Source organism: Mustelus asterias, chromosome 22 (assembly GCF_964213995.1).
Source record: "Mustelus asterias chromosome 22, sMusAst1.hap1.1, whole genome shotgun sequence".
In the NCBI taxonomy this organism is placed as follows: domain Eukaryota; kingdom Metazoa; phylum Chordata; class Chondrichthyes; order Carcharhiniformes; family Triakidae; genus Mustelus; species Mustelus asterias.
The window spans coordinates 8,907,390-8,931,805 of NC_135822.1; the positions used below are offsets into that span (position 1 = coordinate 8,907,390).

Here is a 24,416-nt window from a genome sequence, read left to right on the forward strand (position 1 = left end):
TGAGTGATAGAGGAATAAATCTGCAGGAGAATCACAGTGATGTGCAGGAGCTAGTAGAAGCAGATACGATAGTGACTTTTAAGGGGCGTCTTAACAAATACATGAATAGGATGGGACAGAGGGATACGGTCCCCGGAAGGGTAGGGGGTTTTAGTTCAGTCGCGCAGCATGGTCGGTGCAGGCTTGGAGGGCCGAAGGGCCTGTTCCTGTGCTGTAATTTTCTTTGTTCTTTGTTCTGTGCCGAGGTGGCTTTTGGACCTGTTTGTAAAATTGCTCACTTTTCTCTCTCTTTTTGCCTTTCAGGGAAATGTCGCACGCAAACCCTTTGCTTTCACCTCAGAACGCGCCGCACATTGCTTTAGGTCCCCATCTTAGGCCTCCATTCCTTGGAGTGCATTCAACCCTCTGTCAAACTGCAGGTGAGTGGAAAAACGTGGACGTACGGCCCGGGGGGAGTTGTCTTTAATATTTAAGTGAGGGGGAATCTCTCTTACCTCCCTGGTGCAGGACTGTGGTCAGTCGGTCAGCTGAACCAGGCTCTGTCCCGATGTCGCCTTTGAGTGAATAGCCCGCTGACATTCCCAAACCAAGCCCCCTGCAAGAAAAGGCCAGATAGAGAGTTGCTCGTGTAACCTTGCCCAAGAGTGAGTCAGAGCAATGACAGGAGGGAGAGGGTGTGTAAAAAAACTTTGAACCATTCACACTTCGGGCAATCTCTGTATCAACCCAGAAATTAATTGGGCAAATATTTTGCCTTGCAGCAGAAAAGGACGTAATGACACGCTATTTATCATAGAATGGAATCCCTACAGTGCAGAAGGAGGCCATTTGGTCCATTGAGTCTGCACCGACCACAATCCCACCCAGGCCCTATTCCCTGTAACCCCATACATTTACCCTGCTGATTCCCCTGACACTAAGGGGCAATTTAGCATTGGCCAATCCACCTAACCCGCACATTTTTGCATGTTGACATTTCTCTGGAACACCTCAGAGTGTTTCATGTATGAATCATTGCTCTAATCTGGCAATCCCAGCATGCAATCTGCGTGCAGCAGGATCCCAAAGACAGCACTGGTGTGAATGACCGGATGGTGTTTGTAAAAATTAAAAGGATAATGTTAGGCACGGTGCTGAGAAAGCTCCCTATTGTTCTTCAAACAGTGAAGACTAAAGTCCACCTTAATCACTGGAACATACAATCATAGAATTCCTACAGCGCAGAAGGAGGCCATTCGGCCCATCGAGTCTGAACCAACAGACAGAGCATCCCACCCAGGCCCTATCCCTGTAACCCCATGTATTCACCTCACTAATCTCCCTAACCTACATCTTTGGACACTAAGGAGCAACTTAGCATGGGCAATCCACCTAACCTTCACATCTTTGGACTGTGGGAGGAATCCCACGCAGACACAGGGAGACCGTGCAAACTCCAAACAGACAGTGACCTGAGGCCGGAATTGAACCCAGGTCCCCGGCGCTGTGAGGCAGCAGTGCTAACCACTGTGCCACCCCACAGGCAGACTGGTCTCTGGTCTCCTGAGTCCGCATGGTACATTTGACAGTGCAGCATTGCCTCAATACGGCACCGGCAGAGACTTACTCTCGAATATGTGTTGAAATCTTGGGTGGGATTCTCCAATCTTGTCTGTGCCACACCAAACCTCCCCCCCCGCCCCCCGCCCCCCACTCCCCCCACTCCCCCCCCCCACTCCCCCCACTCCCCCCCCCCCCCCACTTAACACCCCACCCCAACCTCAACCCCATATCCCCTTCCCCGCACTGCCGGTGAGAATGGAGAATTCGGCGCTCAGCCAAAGCTCAGTTGACGGGCGAGGTCGGAGTTTTCCAGCACTTATTCCTCGAACGATGGAGATTTCCACACTCCGATTGATTTTTAGATCAGAGGTTCGATGGTTTGGTGGTTTGTGTTTGTAGACAGCAGGCGATGATGTGCAAGTTCTCCGTCGGACGAGTGAGCAAAGCCTACCTAATTCTTGACCTTTGAACCACCCCTGCAGGTTATGGCTTCTTGCAGCCTGCCCAGGCCGAAATATTTGCACGTCAACAGGAGATGCTACGGAAGCAGAACCTGGCGAGGTAGGCACGGCGTTCGGACAAGCTGTTCATCGGGCAGATGGTTCCTGCTTCATAGAATCATAGAATCCCTTCAGTATAGAAGCAGGCCATTCGGCCCAACTGCACCAACCACAATCCCTCACCCAGGCCCTATTCCCGTAATCCCCCATATTTACCCTGCTAATCCCCCTGACACTAGGGTCAATTTAGTATGGCCAATTAACCTAATCCATACATTTTGGACTGTGGGAGGAAACGGGAGCATCCGGAGGAAACCCACGCAGACACAGGGAGAATGTGCAAACTCCACACACAGTGACCCAAGCCGGGAATCGAACCCGGGTCCGTGGCGCCGTGAGGCAGCGGCGCTAACCACTGTGCTACCGTGCTTTCTGATGGAGCTCTGCAGAAAGGTTTCTTGCGATTGTCTGTCAGACCTCACAACCAAATTTATCGTAAAAGGCTAAAACCTCGGCAGCGTAGAGTTATGCCTAGTCTGTATTGCTGTACAGCACAGGGAAAGGCCATTCGGCCCAACTGACCTGTGCTGGTGTTTATGTTCCACACGAGTCCCCTCCCACCCAATTGACAAAAACCATCTCTTCCTTTCTCCCTCGTGATCATTTCACTTCCCTTAAAATGTATCCACGCCTCAAATACACTCTGGAGAAAATCTACCCTCTGGGGAAGAAGATTTCTCCTGAATTCTCAAATGTGTTCATTAGCACCAGTCTTATTCCGTTTTTAGAGATTTTTTTTCTCTGCTCCGGGTGAGGTTTGCTAATAAACAGCATTGGGACATAATATTACAGTCGCTTGATGGGGGTTTGTAAAGGGGAAAGGGGAAGCGGAGGGCGGGTGGGGGAGGGGATGGTCCGTAAGATTGCCGAGGTAGGCGCCCACCAACCTCTCGCCTGCCCCAGGAGCAACACGCCATTTTATGAGGGGAAATCGAGGGCCTGGGGAAGCATGTCCACCATCACCCAAATTGAGGCCTTTCAGTGGCGCCGCTTAAAGGCCGCTTTCCACCTGGTCCCAATTTTGCGGCCAGCCGGCGGAGTTCTGAGGTGGGAGGGGAACCCAGAAGATCACCGTGTTCCAGGCCTCAGGCAGGAAAGGGGGTGGAAGAGAGGAGGGGGTTTTATATCACCATCACTGGCCCCCTTCCTGGAGTCCCCATCACCCCTCCCTAAGTTTAAAGTTTATTGTCCATCCCTGAGGGCATTTAAGAGTCAACCACATTGCTGGGGTCTGGAGTCACATGTAGGCCAGACCGGGTAAGGACGGCAGATTTCCTTCCCTAAAGGACATTAAAGTTTATTTATTAGTGTCACAAGTAGGCTTACATTAACACTGCAATGAAGTTACTGTGAAAATCCCCTAGTTGCCACACTCCGGCACCTGATCAGGTGCACTGATAGAGAATTTAGCGTGGCCAATGCACCTGACCAGCACATCCCATAGAATCATCGAATCCCTACAGTGCAGAAGAGGGTCATTCGGCCCATCAAGTCTGCACTGAACACAATCCCACCCAGGCCCTATTCCTGTAACGCCTCATATTTACCCTAACTAATCCCCCTGACACTAGGGTCAATTTAGCATGGCCAGTCAACCTAACCCGCACATCTTTGGAGTGTGGGAGGAAACCAGAGCGCCCGATGGAAACCCACGCAAGGCCTTCTGACCACGCCTTGGCCTACTTGCACTGATGCCCTCCAACTGAAGCTGCTGACTGGGTTTGCTTGGCCAAGACCAAGCGGACTCCACGCAGACAGTGACCTGAGGCCGGAATTGTACCCGGGTCCTTGGCACTGTGAGGCAGCAGCGTTAACCACTGTGCCGCCATTACGCCCTTTTTGTCTCCCACCACTCCCCGGGTGCTCCCTTCCCATCTGGCCTTGCCATCATGAACCTCCCCCCCACACACCCCCTCCTGCCCTCGCCACAAGACCTGCACCCGCCTTGTCCCGTGGGCTTCAGCACTGAGGTTGGTGGGGGAAGGCCCGTAGCACCAGCAGTGGCCGCCACTCCCCCCCCAGTGCAGCTGGGAGGATGAAGTCAGATGGCCGGCAACTCACTGAGGCGGTGCTAGCTTCTTGGGAGCGTTACATGACTAGGGGAGGGGGGAAGGAGGGGGGGGGGGTGTAGAAGGGGAGGGGGGAGCCAGCGTGTGGGGATGTGTTCACCACCTAACCATCAGGTGGTGGGGTGGGGGAATCCTGCCCTCGGTGTTTGTATGTGTGTGTGTGTGCGTAATCCCAGTCGCAAGACTAATGGCCCAGGCTGGGCCTTCTGACCACGCCTTGGCCTGTCTGCACTGATGCCCACCAACTGAAGCTGCTGACTGGGTTTGCTTGGCCAACACCAAGCTGACCTAAGACAGGCCACAGATTAAAGTTAGGCCCAGAAGAGTTTCTTTTCCCAGAGTCAATCCGTTCTAACGACCAGCGATAAAGGTAGTGGGAGCAAAGGAGATGTGCGAGTCTGGGAGGAGATAATTGTAATAAGTCCTCGGAGGCGTAAGTCCCTCCACCAAAATTCCTTTATTTACAAGATCCAACAACGCTATACAGAGTGCTCTCAGCGTGCCGTCTACATTCGGAGTGCCAGAGGAACTGACACTCCTGTTTAAATACAGAGCATGGGGCTCCCCGATGGGACCATCAGTTTGGCCCTTAATCAGGGGATTCATATTCGAACAGGCTCACCTCAATTGTCTGATTAAATTCCTTACAAGAATGTACTGTTGTTGTGTCGTTGAGGGTGGTGATGTTGACTTGATAGTTCTGGGCCGTCAGATGTTTACAGTTTGCTTGTGTTGTTGCGAGGTCGGGTAAGGATCACCCCACTTGTATTCTTCCTGTAGTTAAAGTCTTCAGAGGCAGAAATCCCTTCACCAAAATCCCTTTATTTACAATTCCAACAGCAGTGCGCAGAGTGCTCGCAGTCAGCAGTCTACCTTCGGGAGTGCCAGAGGAACTGACAGTCCCGGTTTACTACAAGGAAAAGATTCCCTGAATGACCCATCCATTGACTCCTTAAACAGGGAGTTCATATTCCAATAGGCCGCCCTCAATGGCCTGATTGAAGTCATTACAGTTCTGAAGAGATAGATCTCAGTCTCCCTAAACTGGAGAAGATCAGTTATTTGTAAAAGCTGTATCATTGATAAGAGAGCACAAAATCAAGATTAACGGTAAAATAACATCACGGAGGCTGTATCCCACGTGACTGACAGAATTTGCCCGGCTTCAACTGAATAATAGACAACTGTAGCATATCCACCTTCCTACAGGAGTTTCTGAGCAACCAAACGAGGTTTCTAGGGAGAACAAAGAAAAACTTTGTGTAGACTTTCGAGCCATTGAAATACTTCTAGAGTATGGCCACTCCAGTCATGCAAGAAAGGTGGTAGTCAATTTACGCACAGTAAGCTCCCACAAACAGCAAAGTGGTGATGACCAGTTGAGCTGTTTTGATGATGTTGATTGAGGGATGAATGTTGTCCCAGCACAGCGGGCAGAACCTCACTGCTCCACTTCGAAACGATGCTGTGATGAGATCTTTTACATCCGCCCGATTTGGGACCTCAGTCTCAACCAAAAGACATTGTAACACCTCCTCGGCACTGCACCGGAGTGTCAGTCGAGATTATGGGCACGATCTTACCAGCCGATCGCGCCCCCACTGATGTCACCGTAAGTGAGGACGGGGAATTTGGCACTCCGCCAAATCTCCATTCACTGCAGCGGGAGCAGAAAATCCCACCGGCGCGAACGGCCAGAAGATTCTGTCCTTTGTATTTGAGTTCCTGGAGTGGAATTTGAACCCACATCCTTTGGGCTCAGAGACGGGTGTGGTGCCCATCAAGCTGACACACAGGGGCCGATTAATACAAGGGCACTGGGGTCACTTAATCATAGAGTCTTAGAATCCCTACAGTGCAGAAGGAGGCCATTCGGCCCATCGAGCCTCCAGCATCAACAATCCCACCCTGGCCCTATCCCCCATAAACCCACACATTCGCCCTGCTAGTCTCCCTGACACCAAGGGGCAATTTAGCACGGCCAACCCACCTAACCCGCACATCTTTGGACTGTGGGAGGAAACCGGAGCACCCGGAGGAAACCCACGCAGACACGGGGAGAGAACGTGCAGACTCCACACAGACAGTTAGTCCACCAGGGGATTTTCACAGCAACTTCATTGCGGTGCTAATGTAAGCCTACTTGTGACGCTAATAAACAAACTAAACTAAGCTAGTTACCCGAGGCCGGAATTGAACCCGAGCCCCTGGCACTTTGAGGCGGCAGTGCTAACCACCATGCCACCCAGCCTAAGAAATGGATGCTTCAGTGGAGAGCTGAGTTGGTCTACTGTACAGACTAGACCAAGTGGGCCGAAGGGCCTTCTTCATCCGGATGGATCCATTGAGACAGTTTGCCAGTTCCTTACGGCGCGTCGGTTTTTGATGCAGGATTTTTCAGGTGGCTTGGAACTAGAAATGTCCCAGGTAGAATTTGTCTGAAGGTCTCTGCTCTGGGCACTGGACCTTCCAATGCCCCTGAGAGTCTTTAATTAATAGAATCATATTTTTTCACAACAGAAAAATCCCCGTGATCAGATTGGCTACTACGAAGGAACACTATGGGTATTAACCTTTCCACTTGAATTACAGCAGTTATTTTCAGATGCTAGTCATTTTCTGAAGCCGGATCTCTGATGATTGGAAATATTGAGAATTTCTTTCTTTATTCTCTCCCTCTTCACCTCTAGGCTTGAAATGTCCGCTGAGCTTCTGCGGCAAAAAGAGTTTGAAAACATGCACCGGCAGCGAATCCTTGGCGCCGACCACTTGTCCCTCCATTCCGGTTTGCCCCCGGATCATCCGGCGCTGCGCAGCATCCACGACGTTCCGGAGGGCCACCCGCTGCGGGACGAGATCTCCCGCCGGAACGCCATGCTGGTCCTGCGTCACAACACGGCGCCGCTGCTCTCCCTGAACCACGCCGCGCCCGGCGGCGTGCCGCCGAAGGAACCCGGGCGGAAGGGCGCCAGGAAGATGGCCCACCACCGGACAGAAATGCAGTGCGTCAGCGAGGTCAAGGACCACGCCGAGATCCGGGTTCGGGACGGCAGCGGGGAGTGCAACGACGAGGAGATGAAGGACTCGGAGAGCGACCCCGAGGGGGGCGACGATAAACCGGAAAACCTGAAGACTTTGGTGGTCGGTTCAGTCCACGAACTCAAGGAGTGCAAAGAGTCAATCAAGTCTTGCGAGAGCATTAAGGAAATGCATGAGGCCTCCGTCACTCAGAATCCCCCCTGCATCTCCACGTGCTCCGACTCCCCAAGCCATCTACTGGGTTCCGGAATCAATGAGAGCAAAGTGAAATACCTCCCGTCTGCCCCGGCTCCACTCCCGCAGCCACTCCCGTTTGGATTTCCATATACAGCGAATCCTTATTTTCACACAGGTAAGACCTTGGGCCTGTCGCGGTGGTAGAACCATCTGGTCAACTCAATGCATTCCAGCCATCGAGTTCCCAAGCTCTCAGCGGGCTGTACTCCAAACTGCTGAAGGAAATTAGAAATGTTAACCCATCTATTTGATGTGATTTGATTTATTGTTGTCACATGTATTAACATACAGTGAAAAGTATTGTTTCTTGCGCGCTATACAGACAAAGCATACCGTTCATAGAGAAGGAAACGAGAGAGTGCAGAATGTAGTGTTACAGTCATAGCTAGGGTGTAGAGAAAGATCAACTTAATGTGAGGTAAGTCCATTTGGCCCATATCCCTCTATACCCATCGTCAGAGTCATAGAGTCATAGAGGTTTACAGCATGGAAACAGGTCCTTCGGCCCAACTTGTCCATGCCGCCCTTTTCTTTTTAAACACTAAGATAGTCCTAATTGCCCATGTTTGGCCCATATCCGTCTATAGCCATCTTACCCATGTAACTGCCTAAATGCTTTTTAAAAACAAAATTGTACCCGCCTCTACTACTACCTCTGGCAGCTTGTTCCAGACCCTCACCACCCTCTGTGTGAAAAAATTGCCCCTCTGGACACTTTTGTATCTCTCCCCTCTCACCTTAAACCCATGCCCTCTAGTTTTAGACTCCCCTACCTTTGGGAAAAGATATTGACTATCTAGCTGATCTATGCCGCTCATTATTTTATAGACCTCTATAAGATCACTCCTCAGCCTTCTACGCTCCAGAGAAAAATTCCCAGTCTTAGAGGTCATAGAGGTTTACAGCATGGAAACAGGCCCTTCGGCCCAACTTGTCCATGCCCTTTTTTTTAAAACCCCTAAGCTAATCCCAATTGCCCGCATTTGGCCCATATCCTTCTATACCCATCGTACCCATGCAACTATCTAAATGCTTTTTAAATGATAAAATTGTACCCGCCTCTACTACTACCTCGGGCGGCTTGTTCCAGACACTCACCACCCTCTGTGTGAAAAAATTGCCCCTCTGGACACTTTTGTATCTCTCACCTTAAACCTATGCCCTCTAGTTTTAGTCTATCCAGCCTCTCTTTCTCACTCAAACCATCAAGTCCCGGTAGCATCCTCGTAAATCTTTTCTGCATTCCTTCCAGTTTAATAATATCCTTTCTATAATAGGGTGACCAGAACTGTACACATTATTCCAACTGTGGCCTTACCAATGTCTTGTACAACTTCAACAAGACGTCCCAACTCCTGTATTCAACGCTCTGACCAATGAAGCCAAGCGTGCTTGGTGCTGTACAGGGTGTTATACAGACAAAACATACCGTTCATAGAGAAGGAAAGGAGAGAGTGCAGAATGTAGTGTTACAGTCATAGCTAGGATGTAGAGGAAGATCAACTTAATGCGAGGTAGGTCCATTCAAAAGTCTGATGGCAGCAGGGAAGAAGCTGTTCTTGAGACGATTGGTACGTGACTTCAGACTTTTTCCCAACTGAAGAAGATGGAAGAGAGAATGTGCGGGATGCGTGGGGTCCTTAATTAATCTGGCTGCTTTGCCGAGGCAGCGGGAAGTGTAGACAGAGTCAATGGATGGGATGCTGGTTTGCGTGATGGATTCATGACCTATAAAATGCTGCTTGTGGTTTGAATGAACTTACTTTGAGGTTAGCGTGAAACGTGACAGATTTACTGTGGTCCATTTCAGGTGGCTCCCCCCTCCCCCTGATGGTGCTGTGCTAGGGGCATATACACAGCCCTCGGGTACCCCTCTCAATCGGCCAGTAATTAAGCCTGAACTAGGATGGATCAGCGAGCTTTCAAACCACGAAGAGTATCACAGCTTATGGAGTGATAGGGTGCGATCTTACCGGCCATCCACGCCACACTCCCGCTGGAGCGAGGTCAGAGAATTTGGTGCCCAGCCCCAAATCTCCATTCACCACAGCGGGATGGGAAAATCCCACCGGCGTGAGTGGCCGTAGCATTCTGGCCACAGAGCTTTACAGCACAAAGAAGGCCTTTCAGCCCATCATGTCAGTGCTGGCCATCAAGCACCTATCTATTCTCATCTCATTTTCCAGCAATCGGTCCGTAGCCTTGAATGCTCTCCCTTGAGATGTACAGATTTAATTGCGGGTTGAAGGTGTCGAAGGATATGGATCATAATTTGGAGCGGCTCAGTGGTCAGCACTGCTGCCTCACAGCTGCAGGAACCTGGGTTTGATGCCCGGCTTGGGTCACTGTCTGTGTGGAGTTTGCATGTTCTTCCCGTGTCAGCGTGGGGTTCCTCCGAGTGCTCCGGCTTCCTCCCACAGTCCAAAGATGTGTGGGTTAGGTGCATTGGCCATGCTAAATTGCCCCTTAGTGTCTCGGGATCCCGGGGTAAATATGTGGGATTGTTGTCAGTGCAGACTCAATGGACCGAGTGATCTCCTTCTGAATTATAGGGTTTCAATGATTGATTTTGATTTGATTTATTATTGTCACATGTACTGACATACAGTGAAAAGTATTGTTTCTTGTGCGCTATACAGACAAAACATACCGTTCATAGAGAAGAAAACGAGAGAGTACAGAATGTAGTGTTACAGTCATAGCTAGGGTGTAGAGAAAGATCAACTTAATCCAAGTAGGTCCATTCAAAAGTCTGATGGCAGCAGGGAAGAAGCTGTTCTTGAGTCGGTTGGTATGTGACCTCAGACTTTTGTATCTTTTTCCCGACGGAAGAAGGTTGTTTCTATGCTAAGTGGGTAACTGGAGTTATGATATGGGCTAGTCACGACCTAATTAAATGGTAGAATTAACTCAAGGGGCTGAATGGCCAACTCCTATTCCCAATCCCATATGTACAAGCGGGAATCCATCTCCAAGCAGATGATATCTTCAATACAACAACTTGAGTTTATAAAACACCCATGGCATAACACTCCTGCAAAACATCTTGGGTTACGAGGGGACAAAAGTTGAAAGTGAGGGGTGGGAGGTTTAGGGGGGATGTGAGGAAAAGCTTTTTTACCCAGAGGGTGATGAGGGTCTGGAATGCGCTGCCTGGGAGGGTTGTGGAGGCGGGATGCCTCACATCCTTTAAAAAGTACCTGGATGAGCACTTGGCACGCCATAACATTCAGGGCTATGGGGCAAGTGCTGGCAAGTGGGATTAGGTGGGCAGGTCGGGGCATTTCATGCGTCAGTGCAGACTCGATGGGCGGAAGGGCCTCTTCTGCACTGTAGTATTCTGTGATTCTGATTCTGTGTGAAAGCGTAAAGGAAACTTCAAACATCAAACCAAAATGTGATTGAAAGGGTCAATAATACACCCCAGCCCCTGCGGGGCCCAATGAACACGGAGGACCTCGATGGTGCCCATGGACACCGCATGCTCCCTCTCCAGGGGCAGACAATCGGGCCAGAGGCCTCCCTCGATCACCTGCTGCCTGGACCTGTTTATGGCAAGTTCGGCCAGGCCCAGGGGCAGGTTCACGAGGAGGTCCTCTGCTTTGGCATCAAACAACCCGGATTAGGGCAGACGGTGGGATCGTCCTGTTCACTGATTCAATGTTCAGAAACAAAGAACAGCTGCTGATGGCCCAGAATTACAAAGGGGAAAACAGCCACATCAACAGGCGCAGCTTCCTACAACCCTGCACTTATCTAAATCACCAGATACCTGAGGTGTATTAGACGTTGCAGCAGGAGATTACTATCAAAGGGAGATTATTGTGTGTTGGGTCTGAGAGAGTGCATATGACCATGTGTAAATACAGAGATTATGTATTAAAGGAACTTAAAGGGGATGGAAGGTCTGAGAGGGCGGTACATGTTATTTTGAAAGAACACACCTTCTTTGGAAGCTATTAACTGATCCATGGGGATAGTTTATTACCGGGTGGGTGGGCATTGTACCCGCCCAGGGGATTGTGGGGAGCAGACTAAAAAAGTTCAGACCTTCTCCACAGCTGATCCATCGTGCTTACCCCCAAGAGTCCAATGCTGTACCTGCGAGGTCACCTCCTTTCAAAGTTGCTGAACCAAAGGCCCTTTGGTCCACACAAGTTCTCCGATGCCAACAATCAGATTCCTCTCTGAAAGATCTCCAACTGTGCGAATGTTTGTCATATGTGACTAAAACTGGGCACGCTACTCTATAGAACCCCTACAGTGCAGAAGGAGGACATTAGGCCCATTGAATCTGCACCCACTCTCTGACAGTGTATCTACCCAGGCCCAAACCCCTCGCCTTATCCGCATAACCATGCGCATTTAGCATGGCCAATCCACCTAACCCATAACGTCTTTGGAGTGCAGAAGGAAACTGGAGCACCTGGAAGAAACCCACACGGAGAACATGCAAGACAGTCACCCAAGGCTGGAATTGAACCCGAGTCCCTAGCGCTGTGAGGCAGCAGTGCTAACCACTGTGCCAATGTGCTGCCCGTAGTGTAGGTGGCGGGTTTGGAAGGTGCTGTCGCTGGAACCTTGGTGGGTTGCTGCAGTGCATCTTGTAGATTGTACCCAATTCTGCTGCTGTGCATCACTGGTGAAAGGGGCAGGGGGGGGTGGGGTGGGGGGGGTGAGGGCTGGGGGTAGATGGAACGTACATGGTGGGGAGGGGGGGTGGGGGGGACAATTTGAATAAAAATTACAACCTGTCAAAATTTCTCCTTTAAATTGCAACCTTGACCTCTGCTTGGTTTTGTCCCAATGAGTATTAGCTGTGAGGACCTTTAGATTGCAAGTTCTGCTGCTATTGGAAACTCAGATATACCCCGTGCTGTAATCAGCTATCTTTCCTTAACACTCCAGAGTACTCAATGTAACAAGAGTGTTAGGCTAAGCCTCCTGATATAGATTATCATGTATAATACATCACATACAGGTTAAGCGTGGATCTGTGGCTGTGTGCTATTTAGTATAATTAATGATGAGGACAAAAGGTCAGTGTAAACATCTGGTGAATATTTTCTTTCTGGGAAGTGGACTGTGGTGAAGGATAAGAATGATAAATGCTGAGGATCTTTCATTTCTTGGGTTTTTCTGTGCTTTTTCTGTGAGATAGTTTCACCTCCTTGCATTTGTATCTCATCTTATGGATATCCAGTGGCATTGCTTCCAGTAACCTGACGACTTTCAACATTTTACACCGCGTCAGGTCTCAAAACAGCACATGACAGGGACAACCAGGAACCATAGACTCCCTACAGGAGGCCATTTGGCCCATTTAATCTGCACCGACTATTAACCAGGCTTTCCCAGTAGCCCTTGTATTTACCCTGCTAATCCCCCTGTATCTTTGGATGCTTAGGACAAATTTACTATAGCCAATCCACCTAACCTGCACATCTTTGGACACTAATGGGCAATTTAGTATGGCCAATCCACCAAACTTGCACTTCTTTGGACTGTGGGAGGAAACCGGAGCTCCTGGAGAAAACCCACGCAGACACGGGGAGAATGCGCAAACTCCACACAGACAGTGACCCAAGCCAGGAATCGAACCTGGGTCCCTGGCACTGTGAGGCAGCAGCGCTAACCACTGTGTCACCGTGCCGCCCGCAAGTGTTGGAAGAAATAGCTGCGCCACTTCCAGGGAGTGTGCACACGGTCTTCTCAGTGCAGGAGCTGAGGAGATGCCAGGCTGTTGATTGTGCCATCCTTTAGGTGGGTCATGAAATTGAGGCCCCTCCCTGGTGACCAGCGGAGATCTCCTGTGCTACTCAATGAACAGTAGAGGCGTTCTCCTGGTGGAATGGCCTTTTCAGACAGCCCCAAGCTCCAACCTTTGTCTTTTGCTCACCGAGCCTCAACTCTCTTCAGGCGAATGACAGCGATTCAGAACATAATAATTAGGAGCTGCAGTGGACCATTTGGACGCCCTTTTCCCTCAACTCCACTTTCTGGTACTATCCCTTAATTTCCTTAATGCCGAAAATGAGAGCATAAATCTTCATCCATTGCTGCCCAATGCTCACCGTGAGCCCCGGTCCAATACGTATGGCACTGCTGGAGGTATCAGACATGCTGCAGCTGTCTCTCAGGTTGGGTATCCGTGCCAGGCCTGAGGCTTAGTCTCTCAGTAGCTTACTAAAAGTTTTTCACAGAATCCCTACAGTGCAGAAGAAGGCCATTCGGCCCATCGAGTCTGCACCAACCATAATCCCACCCAGGCCCTATCCCCGTAACTTCACGCATTTAACTTGCTAGCCCCCCTGACACTAAGGGGCAATTTAGCATGGCCAATCCACCTGACCCGCACATCTTTGGACTGCGGGAGGAAATCAGAGCACGCGGAGGAAACCCACGCAGACACGGGGAGAACGTGCAGACTCCGCACAGACAGTGACCCCAGGCCGGAATTGAACCCAGGTTCTTGGCTCTGTGAGGCAGCAGTGCTAACCACTGTGCCACCGTGCCGCCTCTCAAAAGTTGGGCGGAGGCAGTGCCAGACTGACCAGGCGGGCATGCAAATGACACATCCCACAGCGGCTCCAAGCCAGAGTTCAACTCGCACAAGGCAAGGCCCATCTGAATCGCAAAAGCCTGGCCAAAAGCATCGCACGGCCTTGGGTCTCTGGTGGCGCCAGTCTTTACTGTGGCAATAGATATTGGAACAGCAAGTCTCAGCATTCAGGGTTAATGTGTTGATGAGGAGTCATTGGTTATAATTAAACAAGATTAAAATGATATATTATTTCGATGTGGCTTTGCAGCTCTGTGCTATTAAACAGTCCTGCCTGGTCTCAGAGGTGACGAATCATTCCAGTTAATTAGGACTATAAAGATGGATATAACAAATGGAATGATTGAAGCTGGCAGCAAGGTCTTTGGGACATGTTATGATGGGCTGCTGCACAGGGGGCAACACGTACGTCCGGCAGAAACTATGATAAAAGATTCCCCCATGAGGGCACAAACAATCACGATCCAAAGGTCAGGAATCCTGCGGTGACTACCACACCTCCTGACTCCTCAAAGCCTGTCCATCATCTACAAGACACAAGTCAGGAGTGTGATTTTTTAAAATTCGTTCGTGGGACATGGGCGTCACTGGCTAGGCCAGCATTATTGCCCATCCCTAGTTGCCCTTGGAGGGTAGTTGAGAGGCCATATTACTTTGTCACATGTAGGCCAGACCGGAGAAGAATGGCAGATTCCCTTCCCTAAAGGACAATATTGAACAAGATGGGTTTTTCCGACAATGGTTTCATCGGTAGATTCTTAATTCCAGATATTTTTTATTGAATTCAAATTCCATCTTCTGCCGTGGTGGGATTCGAACCCTTAGCTAGGAATTAGCTAAGTTTCTCGATTAATGGTCTAACGATAATACCACTAGGCCATCGCTTCCCCATGGAATACTCTCCAACAACACTCAAGAAGCTCCACACCATTCAGGACAAAGGACCCCCGCTTGATTGCTACTCTGTCCACAAACATTCAACCCCTCCAACACTGACAGTCACAGCCGTGTGTACCATCTACAAGATGCACTGCAGGAACTCACCAGGGTTCCTTAGGCAGCAACTTCCAAACCCATGACCGCTGCCATCTAGAAGGACAAGAACAGCTGAAACCTGGGAACACCACCACCTCCAAGCCACTCACTATCCATCCCTTCACTGTCGTCGGGTCAAAATCCTGGAATTCCAACATCACAGGGGTGTACCTACACCACATGGACTCAAGAAGGTAAAACTTGCCACCGCTTTCTCGGCGGCAAATAGGGATGGGCAATAAATGCTGGCCCAGCCAGTCATGCCCACGAGCTATAAATGAATGAAGAAAAATATTTGGGTGCGGGCAGCACAGCTGCCTCTGTCCTTTAAGGCAGCGAAACACGGCGTTAGGAATTTCAAGGCTCCACCAATGCTCAGTTTGATCGATACATGGCCCTCTTTGGCCGGACAATTGACACTTGAATTGGGATCCCGGACAATGGAAGCAAAGGGATATACTGTGTCTCCTGAAAACCTTCCCAAACCCTTTGGTCTCATCCCTAAACAGCATTGAAAATTTGGAACTTTCCCTGACAAACACCTTGGAACAAGTCACTGAGGATCTTCACAAGAATGATCCCAGGAATGAAGGGTTTGTCATCTGAGGAGCGGTTGAGGAGTCTGGGTCTACACTCGATGGAGTTTAGAAGAGTGAGGGGGGGATCTAATTGAAACTTACAGAATACTGAGAGGCCTAGATAGAGTGGATGTGGAGAGGATGTTTCCACCAGTGGGACGGACTAGAACTCGAGGGCACAACCTCAGAGTGAAGGGACGCTCCTTTAAAACTGAGATGAGGAATTTCTTCAGCCAGAGGGTGGTGAATCTGTGGAACTCATTGCTGCAGAGGGCTGTGGGGGCCAGGTCATTGAGTGTCTTTAAGACAGGGATGGATAGGTTCTTGATCAATAAGGGGATCAAGGGTTACGGGGAGAAGGCAGGAGAATGGGGATGAGAATCATATCAGCCATGATTGAATGGCAGAGCAGACTCGATGGGACGAATGGCCTAATTCTGCTCCTATGTCTTATGGTCTTAGTATGGGAGGAATTGCTTCTAGTTTCTATGATTTAGCTCTCAAGGTGGTTACTAGCGTGAGGTGTGGTCAGGACCTGTGAAATCTCATCCCTCACAAAGAGTCTGAAGGACGGTAAGGGAGACAAGTTAGTGAGAGAGAAGAGGATAAATATTAACCCCCCCCCCTCCCCCCCCCCCCCGACCCAACCAACCATCACAGCTCACCTGGAACTTCGGTAATGAAGTGAAGTTTCTGAAGGCAAAGTTCTTCACTCGGGGAGGCGATGGCCTCGTGGTATTATCGCCAGGCTATTAATCCAGAAATTTAACTAATGCTCTGGGTACCCGGATTCGAATCCCACCACAGCAGATGGTGCAATTTGAATTCAATTAAAAAACATCTGGAATTAAGTCCAAAGATGTGCGGGTTAGGTTGATTGGCCAGGTTAAAAATTGCCCCTTAGAGTCCTGAGATGCGTAGGTTAGTGGGATTAGCGGGTAAATATGTGGGGGTAGGGCCTGGGTGGGATTGTGGTCGGTGCAGACTCGATGGGCCGAATGGCCTCCTTCTGCACTGTGGGGTTTCTATGATTTCTATGAAGAGTCAACTGGTGACCATTGTCGATTGTCGGAAAAACCCATCTGGTTCATTAATGTACTTTAGGGAAGGAAATCTGCTGTTATTACCCGGTCTGGCTGACATGTGACTCCAGAGCCACAGCAATGTGGTTGACTCTCAACTGCCCTCTGAACAAGGGCAACTGGGGATGGGCAACAAATGCTGGCCAGCCAGCGATGCCCGTGTCCCACAAATGAATAGAAAAAGTCCCACATAAGGTATGTGGAGCCCAGATAATCATTGGTGTGAATAGTGTATTGGTCTCATTCTCCGATGGTGCTGCTTCACTCTCCTTTCCCTCTCCTCCTGTCCCTTCGAATAGTAAATAGGGAATCCCTGTTGGAAAACCATTGCTACTCAACAGTATGTGTGTGCATTGGGTTGGAGAGGAGGAGGCTATTGTGACTCTCCTACTGGCAGTTTGAGCAGCAAAAGAACCCTTCAAATACGTTGGCTAATATTTTTAAGACTGCGAGCATCTTTTGGAAGGTTTCGTTCCCAAACTATCAGGTCATCCCTCGCGTGCTGTGTCCAGTTCCAGTTACGTGTAACAAAACGTTCAAATCTTGGGACATGAACCAGTGAAGGTCCGTGACTTTGACTGTTGGCGTCAGGGAACTTGACAAACTGAAGGATCTTCAATCTTTCCGGATGTCTACTTCAGAGGGAAGTGACTTTCAAACGTCACGATGGAGATGGTAAATCTGGAACGCGACTTCAAACTGAACTATAGGAACCAATTCACCCAGTGAGGAGAACACTTAAACCGATGACAGGGGATTTATCTTCACACAAAGAGTGCTCAATCCCTGGATTGGACTCCCGGGTGAATTACTGGAGATGAAAAGCTGGCTGAATAGGCTGAGCAGTGTGTTCCTCATTCGGATCTGTCTTGTGGATCTTCTTGGACTTAGAATAGAATCATAGACCCCTACAGAGCAGAAGGAGACCATTTGGCCCATCAAGTCTGCACTGAATCTTACCCAGGCTCTACACCCCATCTCCCTAACCTATGTATCTTGGGACACTAAGGGGCAATTTACCATGACCAATCATAGAATCCCCACAGGACTGAAGGGGGCCGTTTGGCTCATCAAGCCTGCACCAACAACAATCCCACCCATAACCTATCTCCGTATTGACCCTGCTAATCCCCCTGAAACCACGGGGGAATTTTTTTAGCAAGGCCAATCCACTTAACCTGATTTGATTAGAGTTATTATTGTCACATGTATTAGTATACAGTGAAAAGTATTGTTTCTTGCATGCTATACAGACAAAGCGTACACAGAATGTAGTGTGAGAATCATACCTCAGGTGTAGAGAAAGATCAACTTACTGCGAGGTCGGTCCATTCAAAAGTCTGAGAGCAGCAGGGAAGAAGCCGTTCTTGAGTCGGTTGGTATGTGTCATAGAATCATAGAATCTACAGTGCAGAAGGAGGCCATTTGGCCCATTGGGTCTGCACCGACCACAATCCCACCCGTGCCCTATCCCCAAAGCCCCATGCATTTACCCTAGCTAACCCCCCCTGGCACGAAGGGGCAATTTGGCATGGCCAATCCACCTAACCCGCACATCTCTGGACTGAGACTTTTGTATCTTTTTCCCGATAGAAGAAGGTGGAAGAGAGTATGTTAAGAGATTATGTAACATTTGGAGTATTGCGTACAGTTCTGGTCGCCGTATTATAGGAAAGATGTGGAAGTGTTGGAAAGGGTGCAGAGGAGATTTACCAGGATGTTGCCTGGTATGGTGGGAAAATCGTATGAGGAAAGGCTGAGGGGCTTGAGGTTGTTTTCGTTAGAGAGAAGAAGGTTAAGAGGTGACTTAATAGAGGCATACAAGGTGATCAGAGGATTAGATAGGGCGGATAGTGAGAGCCTTTTTCCTCGGATGGTGATGGCTAGCACGAGGGGGCATAGCTTTAAATTGAGGGGTGAGAGATATAGGACAGATGTTAGAGGTACGTTCTTTACTCAGAGAGTAGTAAGGGCGTGGAATGCCCTGCCTGCAGCAGTAGTGGACTCGTCAACATTAAGAGCATTCAAATGGTTATTGGATAAACATATGGATGATACTGGAATAGTGTAGATTAGAGGGGCTTTAGATTGGTTCCACTGGTTGGCGCAATATCAAGGGCCGAAGGGCCTGTACTGCGCTGTAATGTTCTATGTTCTATGTAACCTGATGTGGAGATGCCGGCGTTGGACTGGGGTAAACACAGTAAGAAGTTTAACAACACCAGGTTAAAGTCCAACAGGTTTATTTGGTAGCAAAAGCCACACAAAGCCACACAAAGTGTGGCTTTTGCTGCCAAATAAACCAGTTGGACTTTAACCTGGTGTTGTTAAACTTCTTACTATGTAACCTGCACATCTTTGGACACTAAGGGGCAATTTAGCATGTCCAATGGGCCTAGCCTGCCCATTTTCGGACTGTGGGAGGAAACCCACGGAGACACGGGGAGAACGTGCAAACTCCACGCAGACAGTCACCACCAGGCCCCCCGGTGTGGGAGTGAAAAAGCAACTGTGTTTCCAGGGTGGAGCCAATGTCCTTTAACAGTTAATTTCCTGAGAATGTCAAAGCAAAACGAAATGGCAGATGTGAGCGTGAGCTGTGTGATGTATGGGGCGCCTTCTGAACACGGTCGTGTGAGTCATGCAGAGGCTGGTGATTTATCACACTTTCAATCTGGGAGCAACAGATTATATCCCAGAAGGCACCTGGGTTTATATGGCTATTATCTTCCTGTGTGGTTCACGCATTTCCTAAACACCAATCCCAGCATTATGAATTTGGACTCAATTACAAAAAAAAGGTCAGTTCGTGGGCAAAAGCTTTAGTCAGTTTGAGACTGAGTCACTGCCACTAGATACGTGTCATAGAATCATAGATTCCTACAGTGCAGAAGGAGGCCATTCGGCCCATCGAGCCTGCACCGACCACAGTCCCACCCATGCCCTATCCCCAAAACCCCATGCATTTACCCTAGCTAACCTCCCTGACACTAAGGGGCAATTTGGCATGGCCAATCCACCTAACCCGCACATCTTTGGACTGAGAATTTTGTATCTTTTTCCCGATGGAAGAGCTGTATCCCACGTTAGCTGATGTCAGCGAGTTTGATGGTAAAGGTCTCAGTTCATACGACATCGGATCAGAATTAGGCCATTCGGCCCATCGAATCTGCTCCACCATTCGATCTTGGCTGATATGCTCCTCATCCCCATTTTCCTGCCTTCTCCCCGTAACCCCTCAACCCGTTACCAATTAAAAATCTGTCTAACTCCTCCTTAAATTTACTCACTGTCCCAGCATCCACCGCGCTTTGGGGTAGCGAATTCCAGATTCACAACCCTTTGGGAGAAGTAGTTTCTCCTCAACTCTGTTTTAAATTTGTTGCCCTTTATCCTAAGACTATGACCTCTCGACCTGGAATGTCCCGCAAGAGGAAGCATCCGCTCCACATCTACTTTATCCATACCTTTTATCATCTTGTATACCTCAGTTTGATCATTGGGCTTCATGTATTGAGGGATCGAGTACAGAAAGCTGGAGAAGCATGCTGAATCTTCACAAATGCTCTGGTTATGTCACAACTAGTGTATTGCAGTTGGAATCAAACCCAGGTCCCTGGCGCTGTGAGGCAGCAGTGCTAACCCCTGTGCCGCCTTGGGTTCTGGGGTAAGTCAGAGAGGACAGGAGGGATGGGCGAGTGGATCTTGGTTGCTGTATCCATAGAATCCCTTCAGTACAGAAGGAGACCATTCTGCCCATTTGAGTCTGTACTGACCGCAATCCCACCCAGGCCCTATTCCCGGAACCCCTATTTACCCTGCTAATCCCCCATCACTAGGGTCAATTTAGCATGGCCAATTAACCTAACCCGCACATCTTTGGAATGTGGGGGGAAACCGGAGCACCCGGAGGAAACCCATGCAGACACGGGGAGAACGTGCAAACTCCACACAGACAGTGACCCTGGGCTGGAATTGAACCCGGTCCCTGGCACCGTGAGGCAGCAGCGCTAATCACTGTGCCACCGTGCCGCCCTTAAACCCGATATGGGCTGCAGAGCTTTTGGGTGAGCCTGTAGAGGGAGGATGGATTGTTGGTGAAGAGAGCGTTGGAAGAGTTGGGCGGTGGATGGGGGTTTCAGCAGCTGAAGATCTGAGAAGAGGGTGGAGACAAGGATGTCCCAGGTGGAAACTCAACTCTGGGTTTGAGCAGAGCATTGACATTGTAAAGGGTTTGCTCCAGTGTCTCAGAGCGTGGCCAGGGAGGGGAGGGAGAGAGTGGCCAGAGTACAGAGCGTGTGACAGAGCCCAAAGATGGAGGAGATTGCAGCTCATTCAAGAGTTGATGTCAATAAGTCGGTTAGGATTATATTCACTGGAGTTTGGAAGAGTGAGAGGGGATCTCATGGAAACTTAGAAAATTTTAACAGGGTTAGATAGGGTAGATTCAGAAAGAATGTTCCCAATGGTGGGGGAGTCCAGAACTAGGGTTAATAGTTTGAGGATAAGGAGTAAACGTTTTAGAACTGAGGTGAGGAGAAATTTCTTCACCCAGAGGGTGGTGAATGTGTGGAATTCACTACCACAGAATGTAGTTGAGGCCAAAACATTGTCTGATTTCAAGAAGAAACTAGATATAGCTCTTGGGGCTGAAGGGATCAAGGGATATGGGGGGAAGCGGGTATCAGGGTATTGAATTCGATGATCAGCCATGATCAAAATGAATGGCGGAGAAGGCTTGAAGGGCCGAGTGGCCTCCTCCTGCCCCTAGTTTCTGTGTTTCTATGTAAGCAGCCTTGACAACGCAGAGGCAGTGGAGGGGTTGCAATGAGGGGCAGGTAGGTAGAGTTGAGTGTTGCCTGTATAACTGTGAAAGCTGAATTCCTGTCTGCACTGACTAGATTTTTATGGGGGGAAGGATTGGGGGAGATCAGGATATTGTTTTTAATGATCAGCCATGATCATAATGAATGGTGCATCAGGCTCGAAGGGCCAAATGGCCTCCTCCTGCTTCTAGTTTCTATGATTTAGCTCTCAAGGTGGTTACTAGCGTGAGGTGTGGTCAGGACCTGTGAAATCTCATCCCCCACAAAGAGTCTGAAGGACGGTGAGGGAGACAAGTTAGTGAGAGAGAAGAGGATAAATATTAACTTTTGATGCGGCTATTGATTAGGAGAAATGAATGCCAGTCGTGATTGGGGTTGGAAAAGGAAACTCAATCCTTGTAAATACTTTGTGAGACCGGGTAAATGGTTTTAAACATTGTGTTAGAATGGGAATTTACAACATGGATGCAGCTCCCAGTTTGACACGTTTAACAGGCAGTCATATTTCCCCCGTTAGTAAAAGCAGTGTGACAGGTGAAAATAAGGAGAAGCAGTCTTAGCAAAATGTCAATACGTAATCCATTCTGTTAACACAGCTGCACTCACAGAGAGCCGGACGCCTGTTTCAGGACGTAAATCAATGGAACCGCTCACAGAATGAATGCAACATTGGAAATGCAAACTCTGTCTGGGCCAACTCATCACTTGCCTCCCACCCGCACACCCCCGCCCCCCCCGCCCTGCCACCTCCTCCCACCCCCGCCCCCCCCGCCCTGCCACCTCCTCCCACCCCCGCCCCCCCCGCCCTGCCACCTCCTCCCACCCCCGCCCCCCCCGCCCTGCCACCTCCTCCCACCCCCGCCCCGCCCTGCCACCTCCTCCCACCCCCGCCCCCCTCCACCACCCTTTTTGCTTTGCAGTAAAAATTGAGAAGTTATTTTAGTTTTCGCCAATGAAATCTCCCTTCCCTCCCCGTGTCACACTCTGAATGCGTCACCTCTTTTTTGTGGGTTCCTGCAAGCTTCCAGTCGCTCACTGCGTGGCTGCACGGGCCTTGTTGGCAAGGCTGTCGGGGCCCGGTGTGCCAAACACAACGGGTAGGACTTTTACAACCCCCTTCACCACCCCCCCCCCCCCTCCAGCTCTCCCCCGCCCCCCCCCGCCCCAGCTCTCCCCCGCCCCCCCCCCCCCTCCCCAGCTCTCCCCCGCCCCCCCGCAATCCCCCCCCATCCCCAACTTTCCGGCTGCCATTTGCCACTGCCGGGATTTTCCAAATCTGTCGATGTCAATGGCCATTGCGTTGCTCACCTGCCACGCACCCGCCCCCCCCCCCCCCCACCCCCCCCCCCCCCCCCCGCCCCCCCCCCCCCCCGCCGCTGCGGAGTGGGGCGCACCTTCAGCGGGACTGGAAAAGCCCCTCCTCCCCCTCGAAGAGGCCAAAAACTCCTGGCCAATGTATCCATTTGCGTGCACTTTACAGCTGGGCACTGAGGTGCTGAGACAAGGAATTCCCTCCTGTAGCACTCACACCATAGTTTGCTTATTTATTTATTGTTTATTAGCGTCGCAAGTAGGCTTACGTTAACACTGCAATGAAGTTACTGTGAAAATCCCCTCGTCGCCACACCCCAGCACCTGTTCGGGTTACACTGAGGGAGAATTTCGCACCTAACTAACCATCACTTGTTTCGGACTGTGGGAGGAAACCAGAGCACCCGGAGGAAGCCCACGCAGACACGGGGAGAACGTGCAGACTCCGCACAGACAGTGACCCGAGCCGGGAATCGAATCCATGCCCCTGGCGCTGTGGGGCAGCGGTGCTAACCCACTGTGCCACCTTGCCTTGGTCAGGGCATCAGAGTGCAATCTACAGCAGAGTCACTGGGTAACCATCAGGAACTACAGCCTGAACTCACTTTCTCCCCTTGGCTGGCTGACGGCCACCGATGCCCACACGCTGCCCGAGCTGCGATCACTCAACTCTGCATGGACCAGGAAGTTAACCCGGCCTGTGTTGCTGACGTGTGGATGAGGGTACCTGAGCTGTAGAAAGTGGGCTGAAGCACCCACCACGTTGAGTGCGTGGGCAGTCTCTTTCCCGTGACTTCCACTAATTGACATACCTCACCGGACCCTGCATTGACATGATGAGACACAAGGCGGTGGGGAAAGAGGGTTGGCATGGTGGCACAGTGGTTAGCATGGCTGCCTAATAGCGCCAGGGACCCAGGTTCAATTCCCGGCTTGGGTCACTGTCTGTGTGGAGTTTGCACATTCTCCCCATGTCTGCATGGGTTTCCTCCGGGTGCTCCGGTTTCCTCCCATAGTGTGAAAGGTGTGCGGGTTAGGTTGATTGGCCATGTTAAATTGACCCTAGTGTCAGGGAGATTAGCAGGGTAAATATGTGGGGTGATGGGAATAGGGCCTGGGTGGGATTGTGCTCGGTGCAGACTGGATGGGTCGAGTGGCCTCCTTCTGCACTGTCGGGATTCGATGATTCAAATCTATTTTTTTTTTTACCTCTGTTTGAATTTTCTGTCTCTCCTTCAGACCCCCTTTCCCAATTGGCCGCAATCTGCGAGATTTGTGTGAGCCAGACAGTTTTCCAAAACAGGAAACTACTCCTTAGAAATTCGATTTGTGGAATGCTGCCGTCTCGTTAGGGGGTTTTTAACGTCCCGTCAACATTTCCCTCACAGGCTGGACTCAAATAGGTGAAGAGGGAATAAAGAAAACGCACGTGTACAGGAATCTATTGTTTCAGAAAATCAATTGTCCTCTACTCCAACAGCGGACCCGGGGAGCTGTTCTCTAAATGATGCATGTGTTTGTTCTGGACCTGTTTGACACTCAGACACACACGCACACACACACACACACACACAC

At 50.1% G+C, this 24,416-nt stretch overlaps 1 protein-coding gene across 7 annotated transcripts in view; it reads left to right on the plus strand.

Annotated features, from left to right (window-relative positions):
- samd11 (sterile alpha motif domain containing 11) overlaps positions 1-24,416 on the plus strand; it is a 328,960-nt gene that overhangs the window by 286,203 nt on the left and 18,341 nt on the right. For all 7 annotated transcript variants that reach the window (XM_078238728.1, XM_078238729.1, XM_078238731.1 and 4 more), the window contains 3 exons: positions 304-419; positions 2,025-2,103; positions 6,862-7,562. In XM_078238728.1, coding sequence (XP_078094854.1) covers positions 304-419; positions 2,025-2,103; positions 6,862-7,562 — 896 coding nt within the window. The remainder of the gene's footprint in view (positions 1-303; positions 420-2,024; positions 2,104-6,861; positions 7,563-24,416) is intronic.